At 46.7% G+C, this 19,438-nt stretch overlaps 11 protein-coding genes and 2 non-coding genes across 13 annotated transcripts; 8 read left to right on the forward strand and 5 right to left on the reverse strand.

Moving 5' to 3' along the window:
- Positions 1-408: 408 nt before the first annotated feature.
- B0H65DRAFT_507776 (uncharacterized protein) lies at positions 409-1,857 on the forward strand (the record flags this gene model as incomplete). Its single annotated transcript, XM_062828168.1, is given in 3 exon segments — positions 409-1,275; positions 1,285-1,698; positions 1,708-1,857. Coding segments are annotated over 3 exon segments (1,431 nt in total).
- Positions 1,858-2,959: 1,102 nt separating this feature from the next.
- B0H65DRAFT_441353 (uncharacterized protein) lies at positions 2,960-3,325 on the forward strand (the record flags this gene model as incomplete). The annotated part of the gene is made up of 1 exon (XM_062825523.1): positions 2,960-3,325. The coding sequence occupies one exon, from the start codon at positions 2,960-2,962 to the stop codon at positions 3,323-3,325; it is 366 nt and encodes a 121-aa protein (XP_062682838.1).
- A 1,089-nt stretch (positions 3,326-4,414) lies between these two features.
- B0H65DRAFT_570919 (uncharacterized protein) lies at positions 4,415-5,675 on the reverse strand (the record flags this gene model as incomplete). The annotated part of the gene is made up of 2 exons (XM_062830468.1): positions 4,415-4,775; positions 5,566-5,675. 2 exons carry the CDS (start codon positions 5,673-5,675, stop codon positions 4,415-4,417), a joined length of 471 nt encoding a protein of 156 aa, XP_062682839.1.
- Positions 5,676-5,812: 137 nt separating this feature from the next.
- On the forward strand, positions 5,813-7,036 carry B0H65DRAFT_538437 (uncharacterized protein; the record flags this gene model as incomplete). Its single annotated transcript, XM_062829092.1, has 3 exons — positions 5,813-6,019; positions 6,655-6,866; positions 7,023-7,036. The coding sequence occupies exons 1-3, from the start codon at positions 5,886-5,888 to the stop codon at positions 7,034-7,036; spliced, it is 360 nt and encodes a 119-aa protein (XP_062682840.1). The 5' UTR covers positions 5,813-5,885.
- Positions 7,037-9,077: 2,041 nt separating this feature from the next.
- On the forward strand, positions 9,078-9,686 carry B0H65DRAFT_423229 (uncharacterized protein; the record flags this gene model as incomplete). Its single annotated transcript, XM_062824443.1, has 2 exons — positions 9,078-9,299; positions 9,354-9,686. The coding sequence occupies 2 exons, from the start codon at positions 9,078-9,080 to the stop codon at positions 9,684-9,686; spliced, it is 555 nt and encodes a 184-aa protein (XP_062682841.1).
- Positions 9,687-9,934: 248 nt separating this feature from the next.
- On the forward strand, positions 9,935-10,135 carry B0H65DRAFT_461347 (uncharacterized protein; the record flags this gene model as incomplete). Its single annotated transcript, XM_062826592.1, has 1 exon — positions 9,935-10,135. A coding segment is annotated over one exon (201 nt), but the record flags the coding sequence as incomplete, so codon positions are not given.
- A 3,041-nt stretch (positions 10,136-13,176) lies between these two features.
- B0H65DRAFT_461350 (uncharacterized protein) lies at positions 13,177-14,062 on the reverse strand. Its single transcript, XM_062826593.1, has 2 exons — positions 13,877-14,062; positions 13,177-13,813 (listed from the first exon to the last, which is right to left on the reverse strand). Exons 1-2 carry the CDS (start codon positions 14,055-14,057, stop codon positions 13,350-13,352), a joined length of 645 nt encoding a protein of 214 aa, XP_062682843.1. The 5' UTR covers positions 14,058-14,062; the 3' UTR covers positions 13,177-13,349.
- Positions 14,063-14,117: 55 nt separating this feature from the next.
- On the reverse strand, positions 14,118-14,190 carry B0H65DRAFT_t212. Its single transcript has one exon. It is a non-coding gene; the product is annotated as a tRNA-Lys (tRNA).
- A 393-nt stretch (positions 14,191-14,583) lies between these two features.
- B0H65DRAFT_155237 (uncharacterized protein) lies at positions 14,584-15,322 on the forward strand. The gene is made up of 2 exons (XM_062821140.1): positions 14,584-14,833; positions 14,897-15,322. Exons 1-2 carry the CDS (start codon positions 14,679-14,681, stop codon positions 15,153-15,155), a joined length of 414 nt encoding a protein of 137 aa, XP_062682844.1. The 5' UTR covers positions 14,584-14,678; the 3' UTR covers positions 15,156-15,322.
- B0H65DRAFT_155223 (uncharacterized protein) lies at positions 15,060-16,302 on the forward strand. Its single transcript, XM_062821138.1, has 2 exons — positions 15,060-15,339; positions 15,402-16,302. Exon 2 carries the CDS (start codon positions 15,490-15,492, stop codon positions 16,210-16,212), a length of 723 nt encoding a protein of 240 aa, XP_062682845.1. The 5' UTR covers positions 15,060-15,339; positions 15,402-15,489; the 3' UTR covers positions 16,213-16,302.
- Positions 16,303-16,644: 342 nt separating this feature from the next.
- On the reverse strand, positions 16,645-17,057 carry B0H65DRAFT_155231 (uncharacterized protein). The gene has a single exon (XM_062821139.1). It carries the CDS (start codon positions 16,937-16,939, stop codon positions 16,703-16,705), a length of 237 nt encoding a protein of 78 aa, XP_062682846.1. The 5' UTR covers positions 16,940-17,057; the 3' UTR covers positions 16,645-16,702.
- Positions 17,058-17,569: 512 nt separating this feature from the next.
- On the forward strand, positions 17,570-17,644 carry B0H65DRAFT_t159. The gene has a single exon. It is a non-coding gene; the product is annotated as a tRNA-OTHER (tRNA).
- Positions 17,645-17,733: 89 nt separating this feature from the next.
- On the reverse strand, positions 17,734-19,291 carry B0H65DRAFT_155253 (trichothecene biosynthesis enzyme). The gene is made up of 2 exons (XM_062821141.1): positions 18,908-19,291; positions 17,734-18,834 (listed from the first exon to the last, which is right to left on the reverse strand). The coding sequence occupies exons 1-2, from the start codon at positions 19,126-19,128 to the stop codon at positions 17,925-17,927; spliced, it is 1,131 nt and encodes a 376-aa protein (XP_062682847.1). The 5' UTR covers positions 19,129-19,291; the 3' UTR covers positions 17,734-17,924.
- Positions 19,292-19,438: the final 147 nt, after the last annotated feature.

Consider the following 19,438-nt stretch of genomic DNA (forward strand, 5'->3'; position numbering starts at 1 on the left):
TTCCTGCCTGCACTCGTCAGTGGGCCACCATCACCGAGAGTCTGACCTTGAAGGGTGGGGTGCTTGACTTCTCTTGAGGCGTGCCTGCCTTCTCTGTTTCAAATCAACTGGAACACTCTGTTGACCGCTTTTCACAACTTGAAGCAAGAGACACCTGAATGGCCCTTTGCTCCTTCCCTTTGGGCTTTCCAAAGCGCACGTCAGATGGATGCCTGATTTCTGCCCTCCGATCGAAAAAATTTCCTCCCACTTCTCGTCGTCGCGTCAATTCCGTCGCACTGAAAGTCGAACTCCTTGACCCTCGTATCGCGATAAACTTTTCTCATCCCTCATGCCCTTCCATCGGTCTACTGCCTGACGCCCTTTGCCCGTTCTGGGGTTTCAATCCCTAGAAACACCGCCGTCGAGATGCGAACCCACAAGATGACCACACGGTCATTGAGCACTGCCCAAGAGCAGCAGCCCCGTTCCCGCAGAGCAAAATCCCAACGACTCAATCAGCACTTCCGGAAGAAATTCCGCCAGTTCTCCAGGTTTCCGTCCGAGATACGCCTCATGGTATGGGAAGAATTCCTGAACGACTACGAAGACAACCCACCGGTCGCTTGGACACTGATCTGGGACATGGACGACCCCAACAACCATCCTGATCCCACCAACATTCGCTTGCGTCCGTACATCTTCATCGAGAAACACTGCCAAAACGACCGCCTGGTAGAGTACAACTCGAACCCGCTCCTCAAGGTCAACCACGAAGCACGTGCTGCGGCCCTCCACAACCAGCGTTATGTCAGTATCCGCGTCTGGCACCTCGACATCAACATCATTGTGCGTCCAGCTATGGATTACTTTTACGTCGATTCGATCACATGTCGCAACATGTTCACACACGCTCTTCGAAAATTCACGGCGGAATATGGGAACCCAACTACCTTTACCCTCGCAGAGGATATGAGCTTCGTAAAACATGCGTTTGTTCGAAGTCTCTGCTTTAGCAAGACCAATCAGTATAAGAAGCACTTTGATATTCTCAAAAATGCTCCCGCAGCAGTATGCACATGGTGTGCTCTCGACAAAGTCTTCAACAGCTGTCTCGGCACCACAGAGACCATCGTCGCTGTTTACTACGAGTATGAGGATCCTTTTGATGAGATTGATTGGGAGGAGAAACTTGACTTTGACTCGCAGTTATTTTCTGGCAGTCGTCTGTGGCCAGTCTGGGCCCAATACAGCTATCTTTGCGGCGACTATATTCGTTTGCCATTCTGCACCCATGTATGAGAGACAATTTGGATGGAGCTTACTGGACCAGATGCTGATCAAGCGCTTGCATGTCTTCCATACTCTGGGTACTGGTTTCATATCTGCGACTTGCCGATTCCGGATGACCCCGATCCTGACCTGATGTACGAGAGAGTGCGTCAGTCTCTTCGACCCGCTCAGACTCGCAAAGTTAGGCCTCGTCGGCCAGTGCGGGTTCTACCGCATGGAAGGTTGCTTCCTTTGGAAGCCCCAGGCCTTGCTTTCAGGCACCAACGGCCCTGTGAGACGATTGAGCTTCGAACTACATGTGTCGCAGAGTGCGAGGACGGTGTACACGAGTATCGGGTCGAAAAGGAGGATTCCTGCTCGGGTGGTGGTGGCCTTGAGGCTGGTGATGGCAAAGAAGGTAGTGATGCTTGGCTGAACTGGACATTTGTGAGTGAGGGACTCCACTATGGCGAAACAAGCGACGAAAGCGACGAAAGCGACGATATCGATGATGATGATGATCATGCCGAGTCAAGCGAGGAGGATGATGATCACTCTGCGGAACCGCTCGACGAGAACAATACCTCTGGTCAACTCTCGCATTGATGACTTCTCATCTAGCTGGGAAGTCCACAGAGAGCATGACATTGATGTATTCACTGCCTTACCAATCTACTTTTTCTTTGGTGTTCCAACAAGCAGACTAACATGGCATTCCTATTTTCAACATGTACCCGGGGAAGCAATGTAACAAAAACTTTGTGAGCTGGCTTAATTCCTAGTCATAATATCCATCACTATGTGTAACAGGTCTATGGAATCAAGACCTATCTATCTCTTCGGGGAGGAAGCGGGACCTAATAAACATGTACCATGCCTTAATACGTGAAACGCCACCAATTCTAGCGTGAACTACTTCTTCCTCATGTTTGCAACCATCGCCGATCTCTGGGTTAAGTCAAGGATAAGATATTATAAAAAGGTGCTGGCTCTGTATCACAACTTCAGCCTCGATGGTAACACAGGATCAGATCATGATATCTCGAAGGTACCTCTACGTACACAACCACCCTCTAAGTGCGACTGGGTAAGGGTTCCTACACAGTATCTGGGCTGGAACTTTGGAAGCCCAGGCATGATCATGACCACATGGTAACACGAAGATCTGGAAGGTACTGGTGCTTGTCATCGCAGCAGGAACAGGCTCGGTTGTGATGTCCCGGTCACGCTGGCGCTGAATTATGCGGGCTGCCTTCTAATGTTGTTATCCAAGAGAATTCAGGACCGCACAATGTGAAGAGGAATCCAAGATACGGTCCTCCGGCCTCCAATAGTTCGACTCCGATCGCGAAACGAGAGACAACAAAACAAGCACCAGACGCAGACGTGCTCGCCCTTCAACTGCTCCGACGTGAGATCCTAGGGCAGATCCTAGGGCCAGTTCCTGGGGATGACAATGTGCCCAACCGAATCTTTCTTGTTCCCTTTTCTGATGTTAGGTATTTTTACTCGTCGCCCATCGAAGACCTTTGGGCACGCCTTCTGCTCTTTCACGACAAGAACTCTCTCGAGTCTCGAGCGACCGCCTCGCTTTTAAGCTCCCCAGCTCCAAGGTTCCAAGCACGCGCGTTGCTACCAAGCGAATACCTCCGTCGTCCTGCGCAAGAAGCTCAACCTGAACGCCAACGTAGGCCCCATCGAGTCCGCCATGACCGCCGCGAAGCTCGTCGATATGGCTATTGCGCGCAAGAACACCAAGGATCAATACATCAAGGAGGAGAAGACGTACGAGACACATAAGCTTCGACGGCAAGGTGGCCGAGGACCCGAGGTCATCAAACGCATCTCGCAGCACGCCTCTTGGCACGCCACCAGCATCGTCTGCAAGATTACCCTCCGCTACCAGAAAATCCGTGACAGCGGTAGCCTTTCCTTCCACAATTGTCTCCTTGTAACCGCCAGACTCGAGCGCTTCAGCCCTGACCCACGGAACGAAGAGACAACGAATCTGTCGGATACCCGGACACGACGAGCCAATGGAGTTGAGAACTCCAGGGGATCGGTACCTCGGTAGACAGATCGAACACATCGCCTACTGAGCCTTTGGAACATTACCAAGGGTCTGGTCCGAATCAGGCAACCTGTATCCAAATGACCATGGTCGGTTTCTCGACTCTTACAATCCTTGCGGCAGATGAGCGTAAACGGAGGCGGACAAGAGCAAGCGCATACACAATGGTCAGTCACATCACGTCCCAAGACTCAAGAGTCGGAGCCGGAGGATATAGTCTTCTTCTATTAGTCAATCCACGCGTACTAACAGATGCAATTATCCAGCCCAAACCGAGAATTCCGGTGTAGCCTCGAATGCAACCCCATTCATTCCCCTTGATTTACGTGACGATACAATAAAACCAAGCAAACACAAACAATATCGAATCCATGCAGCGCAATGTTGCTTTGCGTCCGATTATTGCCAAAAGCTCGTCCCGTGTCTCCGATGATCCGATCACCAGTGCCATCACGGCCACCATGTTGAAGTAAACATAGCGAACAGAAGAAGGGGCAAAAAGCTGATGATCAACGAGGCACAAAGATGGTGATGAACTTGTTGGTTCCAGAAGACAAAGAAATACGGGACTACAAGAGGGTGGAGGACCCTCGATATATACAAGACTGATCCATGTGTGAATCGAAACATTGCCAAAATAACTGTCTTGCTCATTATCCTCCCCTTGAAGATATCATCCAAGGCAGTAAGGCAGTATGCTTACTGATGCTTACTGCGACCCGAATACTACAAAAGGAATGTTACCGGGCTACCGCGGATCCGAACACACCCTAGATAATTATGTTCAGTAAGACCCAGTGCCTCCCTATCCCCCCCTTTCCCCCCCTTTCCCTCTTTCATCACTTCCTCCTCAACCCCTGCCCCTTTACCCCCTTCCCTATCAAACCTTAATCCTGCTTCCCTGGTACACGATACAAAAAGAATTGTGCTTCCCTCTTCTCCCTCCTTCGAATTTCCCTCCACTGGTGACTGTCAAGCCTCCCCCAGCCTTTCACCCCTTCCAAAAACTGCACTTTCTTCGGCTTTGGGCTGCTGCTGTTGCTGCTGTGGAAGCCTGCTGAAATGTCATGCCCTCCTAAATCTTCTCCCCCCTTACTCGACTTGTGGTACTCTGATCGCGAACATCGCCCCCTCCCGGCGGTCTCTCCTCCTGATCATATTCCACTGGCTTTCACCCATCCTCGCCGCCTTTCCCAATTTCACCCTCTCTTCGAGAGCAAACCGAACTTTTTTGCCCGTAGGCTTGATGTTGTTGCTGTTGCCACTACTACTTGTAGTGCTCTGGCTGTTGTTGCCATTACTATTGCTGGTGCTCTGGCTGTTGCTGCTAAAGTTGTTGCTGCTGCTTGTGATGGTGCTGCTGCCTGTATTGGCGCTGCTGCTTCTGGTGTTGCTACCGTTAATAGTGCGGGCAGTGGCCCTGCTGCTTTTAATAGTGTTGCTAGCGGCGATACTATTGTTACGAATGAAAGTTAGCGCGGGCACGATTCCAAATAGGAGGTTATAAACGGAAGTCCGGTAAATCGATACTAATAAAGGAAATGATAGAAGGAAGGGGAGAGGAGTACTTACTATTCCACGTAGCGGAAACTAACGTAGAGGCCTATAATAAAGATAGTTATTATAGCGATTAAATATTAAACTATAGTAATTACGCACTTAGAAAGGGAAATACCTCTAGTAGAAAATATTTTAATATTTCTAAATGATAGTCTTTTCGTTAATTGTAGGAATAATGGAAAGAAGGGGCGAAGAATACTTACTGCTTCGCGTAGCGAAAGCTAATAAAGATACTAAGGACGACGAAGGCTATCGTCGTGATAATATAGTGGGTTGCGGCAAGTACGCGCGTAGAAAGAGTAGTAGTTGAAGATATCTTGATGTTTCTCGATGATAATGATCTCGTTGGTAATGCGTTCTTGATGAGTTTGATGAAATTGCGGTTGTTAGGCAAGCTTTGAGATTCTCTCCTCTACGAATAGGTACTCTCTTGTCTGTATATATAGGCTTTTTGTCGTTCTTGCTGTCGCTACTGTCGCTGGGATCTGAGATAATCTTGTGCTACTAAGGGGTCAGAGGGCATCATGATTCCGGCCCGGAAATTGGGGAGTTGGAAGAAGATGCGGGCTGTTGCCGATAAGCGTTAGCTGTGGGCGATTCTAGAAGGGAGGTTACGAACGGAGGTCCGGTGAATCGATGTTGATAATGGGAAATAAGGGAAAGAAGGGGAGAGGAGTACTTACAGATGGTAGAAGCTGAGGCAAGATCCGACGATGATAATGAACATCGCGGCGAAGAGGTCTTCTACGACGGCAATGACGCGCGCGCGTAGGGTCTTGCTTATGGCAGGCATCTTTGAAATGTTGTTCGATTTGTAGTGGAAGCTTCGAATGCGTACGATGCGAAGTCTAATGGACGACGACGTCTTGAGCCGCAGTAACTGCGCGCGTAGAAAGAGCAGTAGTTGAAGAAATCTTGATGTTTCTCGATGATAGTTCTCTCGTTAGTAATGCGTTCTTGATGGCTTTAATGGAAATTTGATGGTTGTTGCAACTATGTGTTGATGATGAAGAGAGCTGCTGTTGTTGTTGTTGCTTGTGTTGTTGGTGTTTTTGGTGTTGTTGGTGGTGTTAGTGGTGTTAGTGGTGTTGCTTGCGTTGTTGCCGTTGCTGGTGGTGCTCCGGCTGTTGACCGAGGGTGATGGTTGAAGACATGGTTTCGACTGTGACGAGCTGCATTCAGGTCATCGATAGGTATCTTGTATGGCAAAATTGCTTGATGGAGTTCACAAAAGAAGTTCCGATGTGCCCTGGTCTGCCATGTTGTCGAAGCGAACGGAGGGAACGAAGACAAAGAGGTATAAAAGTGGCGATGATGAATTTGCATCGAATGAGGGATGTAAAGGATAAAGAATAAACAGAGTGAAGGAGATTGAAGTGAAGGAAGACAAAAGACAGGAGGTGGTGATGATGAACTTGTGTGACTGATTAACAGAAGCATAGGACCAAAGAAAGGAGGGAGATGAGCCCAATATATAGGTATTCAAAAACTCGGTACGTAATCCAAAAACGTTTGATAACACAACCCAATGCCAACTCCGCCTGCCTTTCCCAACCCCCTACCCTCCCTCCCTTTCCTCCCTTTCCCCCCTCTCCTCCCCTTACCCCTCCTCCCCCTCAACCCCTACTCCTGCGGGACACGACAAGCGAAATGCCTCCCCTCCCTCCTCTCCTTCCTCCGCGCCTCCCTCCACTGACTACTCGTCATACTCCCCCATCCTTCCCCCCCCTCCAAGAAACGCACTCTCTTGCTGTTGCTGCTGGTGCCAATAGTGATGGCGGTACTGCTGCTGCCAATAGTGATGGCGGTGGTGTTACTGCTGTCTTTAGTAATGGCGGTAGTATTGCTACTACCTTTAGTAATGGCGGTAGTATTACTACTGCCTTTAGTAATGGCGGTAGTGTTACTACTACCTTTGGTAATAGCGGTGGTATTGCTATTGCCTTTAATAATAGCAGTGGTGTTGCTGCTGTTGAGAATGAAAGTTAGTGCGGGCACAATTCTAAGTAGGAGGTTGCGAACGGAGGTCCGGTAAATCAATACTGATAAAAGAAATAATAAAAGGAAAGGGAGAAGAGTATTTACCGTTCCGCGTAGTGGAAATTAATATAGAGGCTTATAATAAAGACGGTTATTATAGTAATTAAATATTGAATTATAATAATTATACGCTTAGAAAGGGAAGTACTTTTAGTAAAAGATATTTTAATATTTCTAAATAATAATTTTTTCGTTAGTTACGGGAATAATAGAAAGAAGGGGCGAAGAATACTTACTACTTCGCGTAGCGGAAGCCAATAAAAATACTAAGGATAATGAAGGCTATCGTCGCGAAAATATAGTTAATTACGGCAAGTATGCGTATAGAAAGAGTAATAGTAGAAGGTATTTCAATAATAATTTTCTCGTTTATAATGTGTTCTTGACGGCTTTAATAAAAAATTTAATAGTTATTACAACTGTGAGTTGATGATGCAAAGGGGAAAGAGAAGAGGAACTGGGAGAAGTGGGCGGGGACTACCTGTACCCTAAAAGGATTGCACGGTCTGAGTGGCAAGACGCGTCTCTCCTGGCCACTTCCATAATGGGAACTTAACTCTGGCGCGTAGGCCTATTGGGTGTATTTTATCCTCCCTAAGAAGGATGACCGGATCTGGATAATTAGGTAGCGAACCGCCTACAATCAACGCGCTTCAGGCCTCTCGAACACAATATCGGAGTGCCCAATCTCACTGTGGAAGTCACAATGCATAACTGTTAGATCACTGGTTTTGTGCAATGTCCATGCCGAAGGCTTTCGAGACATCCAAGCTGGTTTCAAGCACCGGAGTAAGGAGCATGGTAGCGAACCGGCAACCGAGCTGGAACAAACGACCTATGATGTATCAGTTTCATGAGAAGATGTCACACAAGGGTTTCTTGAATTGGAAAGCATCCTGATGTTCGTTTAGCCTCCATTTCCGTTGATAATCTGGTTCCTGGGATGAGAGATATGGTGGGTGTTGAAGTCCGACCACATTACACCATCTCTCTATGTTCATGCTCGCAACCGGCATTATATACATTGTTCGCCTGACTCGTATCCATCTATTCTTACCTTGTCCTACAGGTGTATGTCTCATTTGCACCTTGATCTTGTCCTTGGTCTGGTACGTACAGCTTCAACAACTGGTTCACCTACATACCACGCCTGACGTCCTCTTTCACGGTCTTTTCTAATATCATATATCATTATTCCATCCCAATCTTTGTTCAGACGCATGCATATGTGCTATGCAGCCCTTCCCGGCGCTAGTGCCTCGCAGCGCCCGTGATCGCTGGGAGGCATGCGTCCGGATGACAAGCCAAGAACTCGGGACAGGGGTAGCAACTCCACATTTAAGGCTGACCAATGAGATGTTATACAACATGCAAGCTTAATTTGACGACATCGCATCGATGAACGTTTCCAAATGCCTGATATCGAAAATGTGGTGATGTCTGCCGTTGTCGTGGCTCGACACAAATAGCTCAACTCTTCAAACTCTTACCAACCGCTAGCTGCAAGGCCTGCGCTGCTGTTAGGGCCGCCTGGACTGCTTCTTGTCGGGTGTTTTTCTGCACAATTTACAGGGGAAAGAACTGCTGTAGCCTGACCTGTCGGGCGCCCGACACTCCTCATTTTACGCTTCATATTTAGCTAGAAAGCCTCACTGTAACTCTTGACTTCCTCTCCAGTACCTAGCTGGCACCTAGGTACTCCAATGTGATGCCCCATAGCCATGTTACCGCAGGCCCTTTAGGGACCTTGCTCACTGTACCTGACTCTCGTTCTGGGACACAACTGCCCTCAACACCTCCAAGGTCCTGGCCCCCAGGCTTCCCTGATAGACCTTCTGACAGCATTACAGCGCCTTCTGGTAAGCCCACAACTTCCTGTGGGTCTGTCGGGTGAACGCGGAAGAACACCGATCTGAAAGCGCGTTTTGGGAAGGCGCGTTTGGGCTTTTCCAGCAATCAGGGAAGGAGTAGACGCGTTTTGCCACCCAGATGCTGCCTGCCAGTCTGGGCCCCATTCCCTTAAATCCCCCGCGTCCCCTCGCACTTCTCCCTCTCCTCTTCTCTTTCCTCTCTTCACCAACACTGTTGTCATTTGCACTTGCTGACAAGCCACAACTTTTTGCTTCACGACTGCTCTCAACACAATCAACTCACCATGACTAACTCTGCTACGTATCCCCTCTCCGGATTTTCGATGTTCGCCATTCGGCTAATCGTCTGTCTCTCTCTAGGTTTGATCGCAGCAATCGTCCACATCGAAGTTGCGATTTGGGCCATCGCGACAACGATTGTGAAGCTTTTCGACGCGATTGCTGCTGATCTTGCCCATGTCCGACAAGAAGCGTCGACTTTTGGTGCGTCTGTTCTCGAAGAGAAGGTGGACGGCGAAGGGACCTAGACGGAACCGGAGCCTAAGCCGACTCCAAAAGAGCAGTGCCCGAAACGAGACAACACCCGGAGGCGCAAGAAGGTGCACTTCGCTGAAGGGACAAAACCCCCGATGCCGGACACTCGTCCGGAGGTGGTGGACAAGGTTACTGAGTGGAGGGCCTTTAGGTTGGAAGCTCTCAGCCAAACCCGCCATCTGCTGGACACTGGCCGCACCCTCCACGCTCGCGCTCAAGCGTTCCGTCTCTCTGAGGCGAACAGGCGGGCCGAGTTGGGGGGGAAAGCTGGTGGAAGGCCTCGGATGTCTAGGGATCCGAGAAGGGTGCGTTCGGTTTCATTCCGGGCCACTCGACTTGGTTCTTTAGATCCTCGGTAAGTTCTCCTTCTTCTATCTCTCTTTGCTGACTTGACTTTTAGGTATACAAGATCTTTGTGCTGTTCAGGTATGTTGCCACTCCTCCACTCTTTTTGTTTTGTTTGGTCAGGTACTGCTAATTTGTCGTCTAGGTATAGAGGATCGGAGTCTGTTTTGTTCAGGTATGTGTGTCTTTTCGTTTTGCTTCGTGTTTGCTCTTGTTTTGCTTCGTGTTTTGCTCTTGTTTTGTTTTCGTTCTTGCTTTCTGCTTTTGGTTTCTGCTTTTGGTTTCTGCTTTTGGTTTTTGGTTTTGGCTTTTCTGGCGTTTGACTATAGAGGATGAATGTTTTGGTTTCTGCTTTTGGTTTCTGCTTTTGGGTTTTGGGTTTTTGCCTTTTCTGGCGTTTGACTATAGAGGTTGGGATTTTGCGTTTTGTTTGTGTCTTTTGGCTTGTGGATTTTGGGTATAGAGGAGTTCAAGTTTGTTGTAATTAGTTTGGCCTGACTTGGCACCAGCGGGGCGTCACATCCGAGCCTCTGCCTGCTGGCTTCTGGTTGTTGGTTTCGCTTGGTTTCCCAACATCACCCTCAGGGGTCCCGAATGGGCAGTAAGGCGCTATTTCAGGTCTAGATAGTTAATGAGACTTTTTGCTTTCATCATGTATCACTGTCCTTTGCTTGTGATATGTACTACGCTCCTAGAAAACGCCTCTTGAATTACCTGCTTGCTACTGACCGACAAGCTTCCGACAACAACAAGGAGTGGCATGTCGTCCCATATTCGCATTCCTTGATCATCTGGATATTAAGATGGGCAATGCTGAGCTAACTACCTAGCCAATCGCGTGTAAAACTGTAGGTACATACATGAGGTGTTGTAATTTTATCCACGTAGGTACGCACATAGCACATGCAGCCGGTTCGGGAGGTTCCGTCGGTGCGTTCCACACATTGTAATTTAATATTATACCGGTTTTCGAGGATAATAAATAAGTTTTTAAAATAAACGAAAATCGATAGAACTATTCTATTTTAAAGGTAATAATCCTAAACGTAGCTAGTATATTAATAGATAATTAGTATTACGTTAGTATACCTTATTTTACTAGGGTTATAATTGAAGAAGTTTATAATTAACCTTTCGTTTAATTTATCGCCTCGATTGTATTATTTTTATTTAATTTAACGTTTAATTTTCGTAGTACTACACGTATTATATTAAATAATAGAAGGGCCTTTAAAATATATTCCTTCGATGTTATAAAGGTAATTAAAATTTAAGGACCGTAATATCCAAATTAATAATACTATAGAAAACTATTCTTCTTATAGTATTTACGGCTGGTATAGGAGTTAAATTAATTTCGTCTTGTAAAGAAACTAGCCTTAATTTCAATAAGGAGAAGGTCTTCGAAAATAATTTAACTATATCGTAAGAATAGTTGATAAAAGAATATATTATTTAGGGAGCGGAGATAATTATTAAGTAGTTTATAGTCCTAATAATAACTTTACTTTCTTAATAACTAGAGAAATACCAAATTAATTACAAAATTAAGAATAAACGCTATATTTTTTAACTTTAGCCTCTTAAGTCCTTTTCTCCTTTAAATAGCAATATTAATAATACTATATCCTTAAATAGGAATAATCAAATATCTAGCCTATAAAATTTCGCTATATGGTGCGCGTTGAAATAAAATAAAACGAATAATTTAGTTAAATACGTATAATAAGCTTTTAAAGTCGAATATTGTATAATTTTTAAGTAGGTAGATTGTATTTTTATTTTCCCCTATTTAGAAGGCTACTTAATTAATACTAAAAATAATTTAATAGACGCCCTTATTAGCGAATTAATTTGGGGTATCGTCGTTCTCTTAATTGCTCTAACAATTTTTATTACAATTAGAATTATTATCTTTTTTAGAATCCTTATTAAAAAAAGGAACGCTATACTATTTAATTAATTACTTATCATAAACATCGATTTTGCTACGTAATTTATTATTTTTACGAAAATTCTTTTTAATAACCTTTTAAATTTTCTTTTCTCCTCTCTAACCAATTTTAACTAAATATAGGGAAATATACTAATACTTTTTAAGAAAATAAATACCTTATTTATACGCTTTATAATGAAAAAGGGTCTTTTTTAAGGACTTTACTAATTTAGTTCGCTTCTTTTTATTACGATATAATTTATTTTAATAGGCGTCCCCGTTTTCGATATTACTTTTATTTAATGTAGGTCTTATTCCGAAACTTCCCCTTTTAATATTATAAACTTTATTTATTAATACAGTTAGAATCTTTTCGAAGTTACTTTTATAATGGAAATCGCTAGATACGTTTTAAAAATTTAATATATTCTTTTTGATATTTATGAAAAAGTACCAGCTAACGCCGGTTACTTAGAAGGGACGAATTATTTTTAAAGATTTAAGAAGGTCGTTTAATTACGTATTAATTTAAATAGTTTTTAAAATCGTATAACGTTTAGCGAAAATTATAATCCTATCCTACCTATTTATTTGTTTATTTATCTTACCCTTAATTTCTTTCGTAAGAGGTTTAAAATATTCGTAATATCGATAGCAAACGTTAATTTAAGTATTAATAGGACGGTAATTATAAGTTCTTCTAAATATAATTAAGTATTCTAAGGTTGTACCCAATTTTTCGAAGGTATTAGCTTTATATTTAATATAAATAGTCTCTTATATTTATATCCTAATACAATTATTATATAATTTAAAATTGCTAATAATTTTATACCGAAGGTTATTAGTAAATTATTTAGAATTAAATATACGTTTTCTAATCGACGAAAAGTCGGCTAATAAAACGGTAAAGTCCTTTTCCCAATTTATAATAAATTTATTAATAGTTTTAACTGTATTTGAAGAGGATAACGGTTAATTTACTGTACCTTAGGTTTGGCTAGCCGGAGCAACTGATATCAAATTGGAAGAAATTGAAATTAATAGAATTGTTATTAAAGAGGAGGCAATTATTATTCTTATAATTAGGATTAATATTATTAATCGAATAAATTATAATAGCGTAGGTGGTATTAGAATATACTATATTAAAGTAAGTTAGTTTATATTTATAAATTTAACGTATTGGAGGGTACTATTTTATAGCTTTACGAGGCTTACCTAAACTTTAATTATATAGCTCGAAGCGGCGGTTAATAGTAGGTAAGAATCGAGAGGGTATAAGGTATTAAAAATTAGGGCTAGTTCTTTACTTAGAAGGTAATTAGTAAATTAATGATTTTTAGCGAAATTAAATAGCTTATTCTCCTAATCCTTATACTTACTTAGGGTATTAAAGTAAGGATGAGAAGTCTTATTCGTCTCGATAGTATTAATTATATCCTTAGAGAAAATTATAATAGTAAGCTTAATAAGGTTAATGATCAGGAATGAAGAAATATTAAGTACAAGTGCTTTTGAATAGTGTTTTGTAGCGTAGCGATTCGATATTTAGACTATTAATTATTAGAAAGCACGTAAAGTAGGTCAAAGAGATATATAGTAAGAAGTGATTTTATTCTAATCTTCCTTTTTCCAATCCTCTTTAAGGGTACTAAGGTTTAAGTATAAGAACTAGAGATTCCAAGAGATTAGTCCTCATACAATAATATTATTAAATAGCCTAATTATCGAGCTATAGTTATAAGGGGATTCCTGCACTATATATGCAGTATATGAAGTTATATAGATAGGGAGGCACATATTGGACTAGAAGTCTGGCCATCCATGCATGCCCTGATAATCTGACAAGATGCGAAGGCGGGGCCACGTTGTAGATCTTGATTTTCATCTGGTGTTTAAGGTTTCGATACCGTAGTATTGGGTCTTCCATTTCCATCCAATGTGTCAAGTAGGACGGACGTGTAAGTTTCTGACGTCGGTCGTTAATAGGAAGCGTAGATCGAGGTTCAGTCCGACGACTGGTGTGGTTGGGTAGCCTTTGTAACAAGGTCGCAATGAGGTTGTGAATGTCTGTGATTGTCAAGCATTGTCGAGACTGGTCGGGGTCTGCTGGAAAAGGGACATGGGGTATGTATGTCTTTCGATGCGTCGAGGTAATGTCGTGATGGTTGGTTAAACATGGTCGGTACACTTCCAATGTGACTTGGAAGGTTCAGATATTAGCAATTTGGCCCTCGTTGAAGCTTTGCGCAAAAGTTGGATTACTTGATGGCCTGATGCCTACTTGATGTCCCAGTTTCATTGCCGATAGCGGAGTGGAGTACGGGAGCGATACGCAGAAATACTGGAAGATCATATTGGACAGATTATTGACAACAGAATTGTTATTGCGGTCAAGCACGAGGCAAAAAACTAAAAAGCAAAAGCGGTAAAAAGGGATTCGCATGTTTGATATATGTGCAAAAGATGGGAAAAAAGAAGAATCGCATTTCGCCGCCGGGAATTGAGCCCGACGTGGGGGTCGAACCCACAACCTTGAGATTAAGAGTCTCACGCTCTACCGATTGAGCTAGCCGGGCGAGTGCGAGATGATTTGATGTCTTGGCGCTTGGACGCAGTACCTATTAACGATAACATGCCAGAATCATGGCTCTTCGAGAAGACGAAGAAATGTTCATGATCGATTGTGCACAGCCTGAAACTACGCTGTTGAAGGAAACACCGAAACACCGAGTTTGACTTGCAGTTGTGCTCGTGGTTGCAGTGCATGAGGGGATGCGACAGGTACTAACGACAAGCCAATCCCAAGCCCTGGAAGGCGCCGTAGACATGGCTTGCAGGGAGAGGTACCGTCCACGAATGAGCGACTGCCGATGATGCTCAAGGTGCACCTCGGCTCGAGGGACGCCAACGAACCATCATCAGCTTCATTAGTCATGATGACGGCGATACCACTTTGCCGTTATCCCGGTGGCCGGATGAGTCAAGAACTGGACACGCCAAAAGCCAAATCCCGCCAAGGGCCCTCATCAATCTTCCACAACACTCCAGCAAGGAAACAGCAGACATGTCGAACATGAATTCAACACAGCACGAGCGAGAGCCAGCGCCGTCTTATCGCCAGTCGTTCGACACTCTGGCACACATCCCCGCAGACCCAAATCTGTCGGAATTCAGGGCAAGCCGGATTGACAACTTTTGGATCAAGGTCTTCCCACCAACGTAAGGTTTCACCGCATCCGCATGCCATCCATCACGGGAGAGGCTAACACCTCCATTACACAGGCCAAAATGTTACATTTGCCAAGACAAAACGGACACCGCGAATCTACTCTCCAGGCCAGGATGCGATCACAAGATTTGCGGCAAATGCCTGATCAAGGTCTTTGAGCGAGCCGTCAACGACAAGAAATGCATGCCGCCCAGCTTCTGCCCTCATGGTGAGGTGTCGCCCGATATGGCGCCCGGCTTGTTCGACGACGTGTTCTTGGCGCAATGGAACGAGAAGTACTTTGAGTATTTGGAGCAGACTGTGCCGTCATGATTGCTATCTGGCGTCCTGAAGACGGGACAGGTTGGACATACGGACATATGGAAACGTTCGACAATTGGCAACATGGGCGACCCGATCCGATCTCTCGAAAAGGCCAGGACATGAAGCGATAAATCAGTAATAAACAGATGTGTGCGACTCCGGCAGAACTCCCATCGACGAATGACCATGTTCGGTGAGTTGTTATGGCCTTGGAAATACTTCTCAACACGGATGCTAAACACATCTTCATCCAAGGACCCCCGAGGACCCTGGATCAGGACTTCCGAATAGAGCGACAGCCTCCAGGCACCAGCGACTAGCGTGAAAGTCGTGTGGGGCTACAATGTCGACGCCATCGCCGACGGGATGTACGCATCATCAGGACGCATGGATTCGTCTCTTTTCTTTTCGAGATATGAATATCAAACTTCGACTCTTCCTCTTTTCTTCTTCTTGTTCTTTTGTTCATCCAAGACAGGACAACCCAAGTTTCTTCCTACAATCATCCTATCCAAGTTATTCCTCGTGGCGTGCAGGCCAAGCTTCAATGTCTGTCGCCATGTCTGAACCGATGGATGCCGTTCCCATTCCCGAACCTGATATCCCCCCCGTTTCAATCTCACATGGGACCATCCAATCTCTACATCCACAAGCTCCGACCACCAACAACCTCCGGATCCCCCCTCCAGAACAAACCTCACAGGGGGCAACGGTCGCGCGTACGCTTCGATCAACCACTATCCGCCCTACCCCCTTCAAACTACCACCTCTTCCCACTTACAACTGTTCCATGGGCCCAAATCCGACGGAATCTGTAGCAGGTGGCCCGCCATTTTGGGACGTAGCCGACATGCCATCCGAGTGGCATCCTCCTCCTCCTCGCGACCGTCGCCCATTTCCTCGCGCCCCAAATTTTTTGGACCAAGAAGATGCAACCGGTCACGGGATCAGAGGCCAAGTTTGTGGCCGTTGGTTGCGGGACTGGGACAAGCTTAACCACAACCACCGGTCGAGGTCTGACAATGAACGACATCTCAGGCAAAAGGCAATGTCGATTGGTGGCTAACCGCCTGTTCTCTCGGAATATCCTCAAGGACACGAGCATATCCTTTGCGAACCCGACTGGGACATGGCCGAAACAGCTGGGAGCGGTGGCGCAAACAGGTACCCGGTGGTCTCGAGCCCAGAAGCACGACAAACATCCAGTCGTTATCATTTCGAGCAGCTGCCTGCTGAAGTCTAGAAGATGATCGTGGCATACCTTGTACCTGTCGGCTGTACGTACAGTTTTAGTACGCCTAATTACCTCCTCTACCCGTCTACGGAGGGAACCGACCTTGCCGGAGCCAAATTTTGCTCCCTTGTCCAACAGATGGTTCCTGTCTGGCCGGAAGCAAGGTCATCACCAGGCCCCTCCAACGCAACTGCTCCAGTCGCCTGAGGCTCTGCGCATCTGGCCATCGCAAATACCAACCGATCCTTCCAAGAGCTGGTCTACGAGCGGTTCTTTGGAGACAATACGTTCATCTTCCACCAGACCACATCGCCAATTCTATTCAGTTGGACCAAGTCGGAGACTTCATCTTCACCAAGTGGAAATCCGTGTCACGCATCATTGCGCGATCCGAGCCGGATGATGAACCGGGAAAGGCACCTTTCGGGCACCTTGGAACTCTCGGCCCTCGCGCAGCGAAATATTTGCGAAACGTACACCTGGTTATCGCCTCTCTTCCGACCGAAAGTGACGATGCCGAGGCAATGACCAAGCTCGCCAACATAGTTGACTCAACCATCGCCCTTCTCCTGCCGGAAGACCACGGGGTTGACGAAAAGGGACGGGAAAATCAAGATGTTTCTCTGCACTTACACACCTCACACCCATCACCAGAATATAGAGACATAGACAGATCTCATCCCTCACGGCGTTGCCACCAACTGGCCGCCCTGCAGGCTGATGTCAACCCGGCTACAGGAGCGATGAAAATAGGTCTCAGGAACGACCATACAGTACTCAGAAAGGTAGACTGGCCATGACCGTCCAACCAGTTCCACAAAGTACTCGAGCCTTTGCGAAGATTGAGCCGGCGGGTGGACAAGTTGTGGGTATCGGGCGTGGAGATCACACCGGAGTTCCTAGAGGAGATGGGCTTGCGAGTGGACAAGACGAGCGCGAGGAAGAACTTGACTGTCCCGCTTGGGTGTTCGGGATGGAAAGTTTTGACGGCGACTTCAAGGTAATTTGTCCTGGTTATCCTGGTTGTCCACGGTCGCCAGAGCGCGTTGCCAGCCACTCCTGCAAGCTGCCAGCCACCTCCGCCTCCCCCTCATGCATCTTTTGCCTCCTGCCTCCCCCCAAACCTTCCCCGCGCCAGCCCAACCCCAAGTGGGCCTTATAAGTTCCCTTTACTGGTTACCTTTTCAGTGGTCCGTTGGTGCAACTGGTAAGCACATCCGGTCTGACCACCTGGAAGATATGGGTTCAAATCCCATGCGGGCCTTCTTTTTTTCCTTTTTTTCTCTTTCGCATTTTTCTTAAACTGAACGACAAAAGAAGGGAAACCGTCCAGCTGGGGAATGAGCATCAAAGAAATGTTTTACAAACTTGCGAGCGGTATAAAGTAGGCGAGACGAATTTGGAAACTCAAACATCGCGTGTCTCAACAAGGAAAAGAACTAAAACACTGTATGTGGCAAACATAGAATGAATCCAAAAGAACCTGCAGCACCTACCAAGGACAGTCCCTCTCTAGACCAAGATTCCGCATCATCCTCACTTCCTCAACAAAGCTTCAACTTCCCCCGTAATATCCGGCATCGGAAACCTCCTCCTCCCGCCCGCCACCGTTCCTCCACCCACGGTAAATCCCCAAAGCCCAATATGACATACAACCCGCTCGGCCCAATCTGCGTCACCGCAACCGTCACTCCTTCCCCCTGGGGAAACTCCTCATCCCTCGGATACTCCACTTCCACGGTACCGACATACTCCGCCCTCTCCCACCTCTTATCCCTCGACCGTAACACCTGCACCCCCGACCCGTGACTCGCAACCAGCAACACCGAGCCCCCGTACTTGGGCGGGAGGTAAATCGCGTCGGTATCGTTGTACAGCACTTTGGGCGTAATCGGCACTGCCACGGGGTGGCCCCTGTCAGCGCGCATATCAAACCGGTAAATCTGTCCGTCTCCATCATTGCTCAACAAGATCTCGGTCCCCGGGACGGCGGCAAGACCACCGAATCCCCCTTTCGCGAACGGCGTCCCCGGTGTCACCGTTGGGAAGGGGTCAGGGAGGTACCACTCCTTGATTTCCCTGCCGTGCTTATCAGCCCGCAGAATCGTTCCGGGAAACGTGCCGACCACGTAGGTGTTCCCCCTCCGATCGGTTTCCACGTCTTGGAACCCGCCGTAGCGTTCGTGGGTGAGGGTGGTTAAGTTCAGAGTCCAGAGGGTGTGGTTGGTGATCGGGTTGTATTTGATGAGGAGGTGGTCGCCGCGGAGGTCGCCGCCTTCGGTGTCCCAGGCTGCGGCGGGGTCGGTTAGGATTGTGTAGAGGTTGGAGAGGGGGTCGAAGGCGACGCCGCCTATGTGGTAGGTGCCTGTGTTGGTGACGCCGGGGAAGGTGAGGCTTTGGGTGATTTGGGAGAGGTAGGGGTTGTAGATGGCGACGGAGCCGTTCCAGAGGGATCTGGAAGGTATGGTAAGTATGGGAGTATAGCATCTGGGGCTTGGGGAGGTGGTGGGAGTGGGAGGTTGCTCACCCGAAGATGACTTGGCAGGAGTGGGCGTCCCAGTCGGCGTTTTCGGGGTAGAGTTGGAAGTAGTCGATGGTGAAGTTACCCTTGTTGAAGGGAGGGCATTCTTTGTGTTTGCCGATTCCGAGGATGCTGTTACTGCTTGGAAGGAGAGATAGGTTGGGCCATGCGCGGGCTTCAAGAACACTTGCGAGAGCGAAGCCCAGGATTGGGAAGTTTCTCAGCATCGTCTTTGGTATTTTTGAAGGAATATACTGGAGGGTTTGGAGCACTTGCTGTGAAACGGGGAGATGCCGGAGCTTATATCATTTCCAGCATGGACAGTGACACTCTGTGATGATGCATTATCGCCCAGCTATGGTGCAACAATATCGAGCTTCCTACCATCTTTCGAGGCGGCGGTACCCTCTTGGGGCTTCAGCTATCGATGTATGTAGCTCACTCAGCTTACGGGAGCCTTCCGCAGTCCCCGAAGACCGATCCTCCCATCCCGAATCCCCTGGCGGCCACGTTCGACAACCTCTGCCCTCGACTGTA

Source organism: Neurospora tetraspora (genome assembly GCF_033439725.1).
Source record: "Neurospora tetraspora strain CBS 560.94 chromosome Unknown B0H65scaffold_3, whole genome shotgun sequence".
Taxonomy (NCBI): domain Eukaryota; kingdom Fungi; phylum Ascomycota; class Sordariomycetes; order Sordariales; family Sordariaceae; genus Neurospora; species Neurospora tetraspora.

Bases quoted from the DNA above. Each gene is read 5' to 3' on its own strand.
- B0H65DRAFT_155237 (XM_062821140.1), top strand. From the start codon at position 14,679: ATGTCGAACATGAATTCAACACAGCACGAGCGAGAGCCAGCGCCGTCT. The intron at 14,834-14,896 runs GTAAGGTTTCAC...TCCATTACACAG, and splicing joins ATCAAGGTCTTCCCACCAAC to GCCAAAATGTTACATTTGCC.
- B0H65DRAFT_155253 (XM_062821141.1), bottom strand. From the start codon at position 19,128: ATGCTGAGAAACTTCCCAATCCTGGGCTTCGCTCTCGCAAGTGTTCTT. The intron at 18,835-18,907 runs GTGAGCAACCTC...CATACCTTCCAG, and splicing joins TCCTGCCAAGTCATCTTCGG to ATCCCTCTGGAACGGCTCCG.
- B0H65DRAFT_461350 (XM_062826593.1), bottom strand. From the start codon at position 14,057: ATGCGAATCCCTTTTTACCGCTTTTGCTTTTTAGTTTTTTGCCTCGTG. The intron at 13,814-13,876 runs GTAATCCAACTT...GAACCTTCCAAG, and splicing joins AGTAGGCATCAGGCCATCAA to TCACATTGGAAGTGTACCGA.
- B0H65DRAFT_155223 (XM_062821138.1), top strand. From the start codon at position 15,490: ATGTCGACGCCATCGCCGACGGGATGTACGCATCATCAGGACGCATGG.
- B0H65DRAFT_155231 (XM_062821139.1), bottom strand. From the start codon at position 16,939: ATGGTTGAGTCAACTATGTTGGCGAGCTTGGTCATTGCCTCGGCATCG.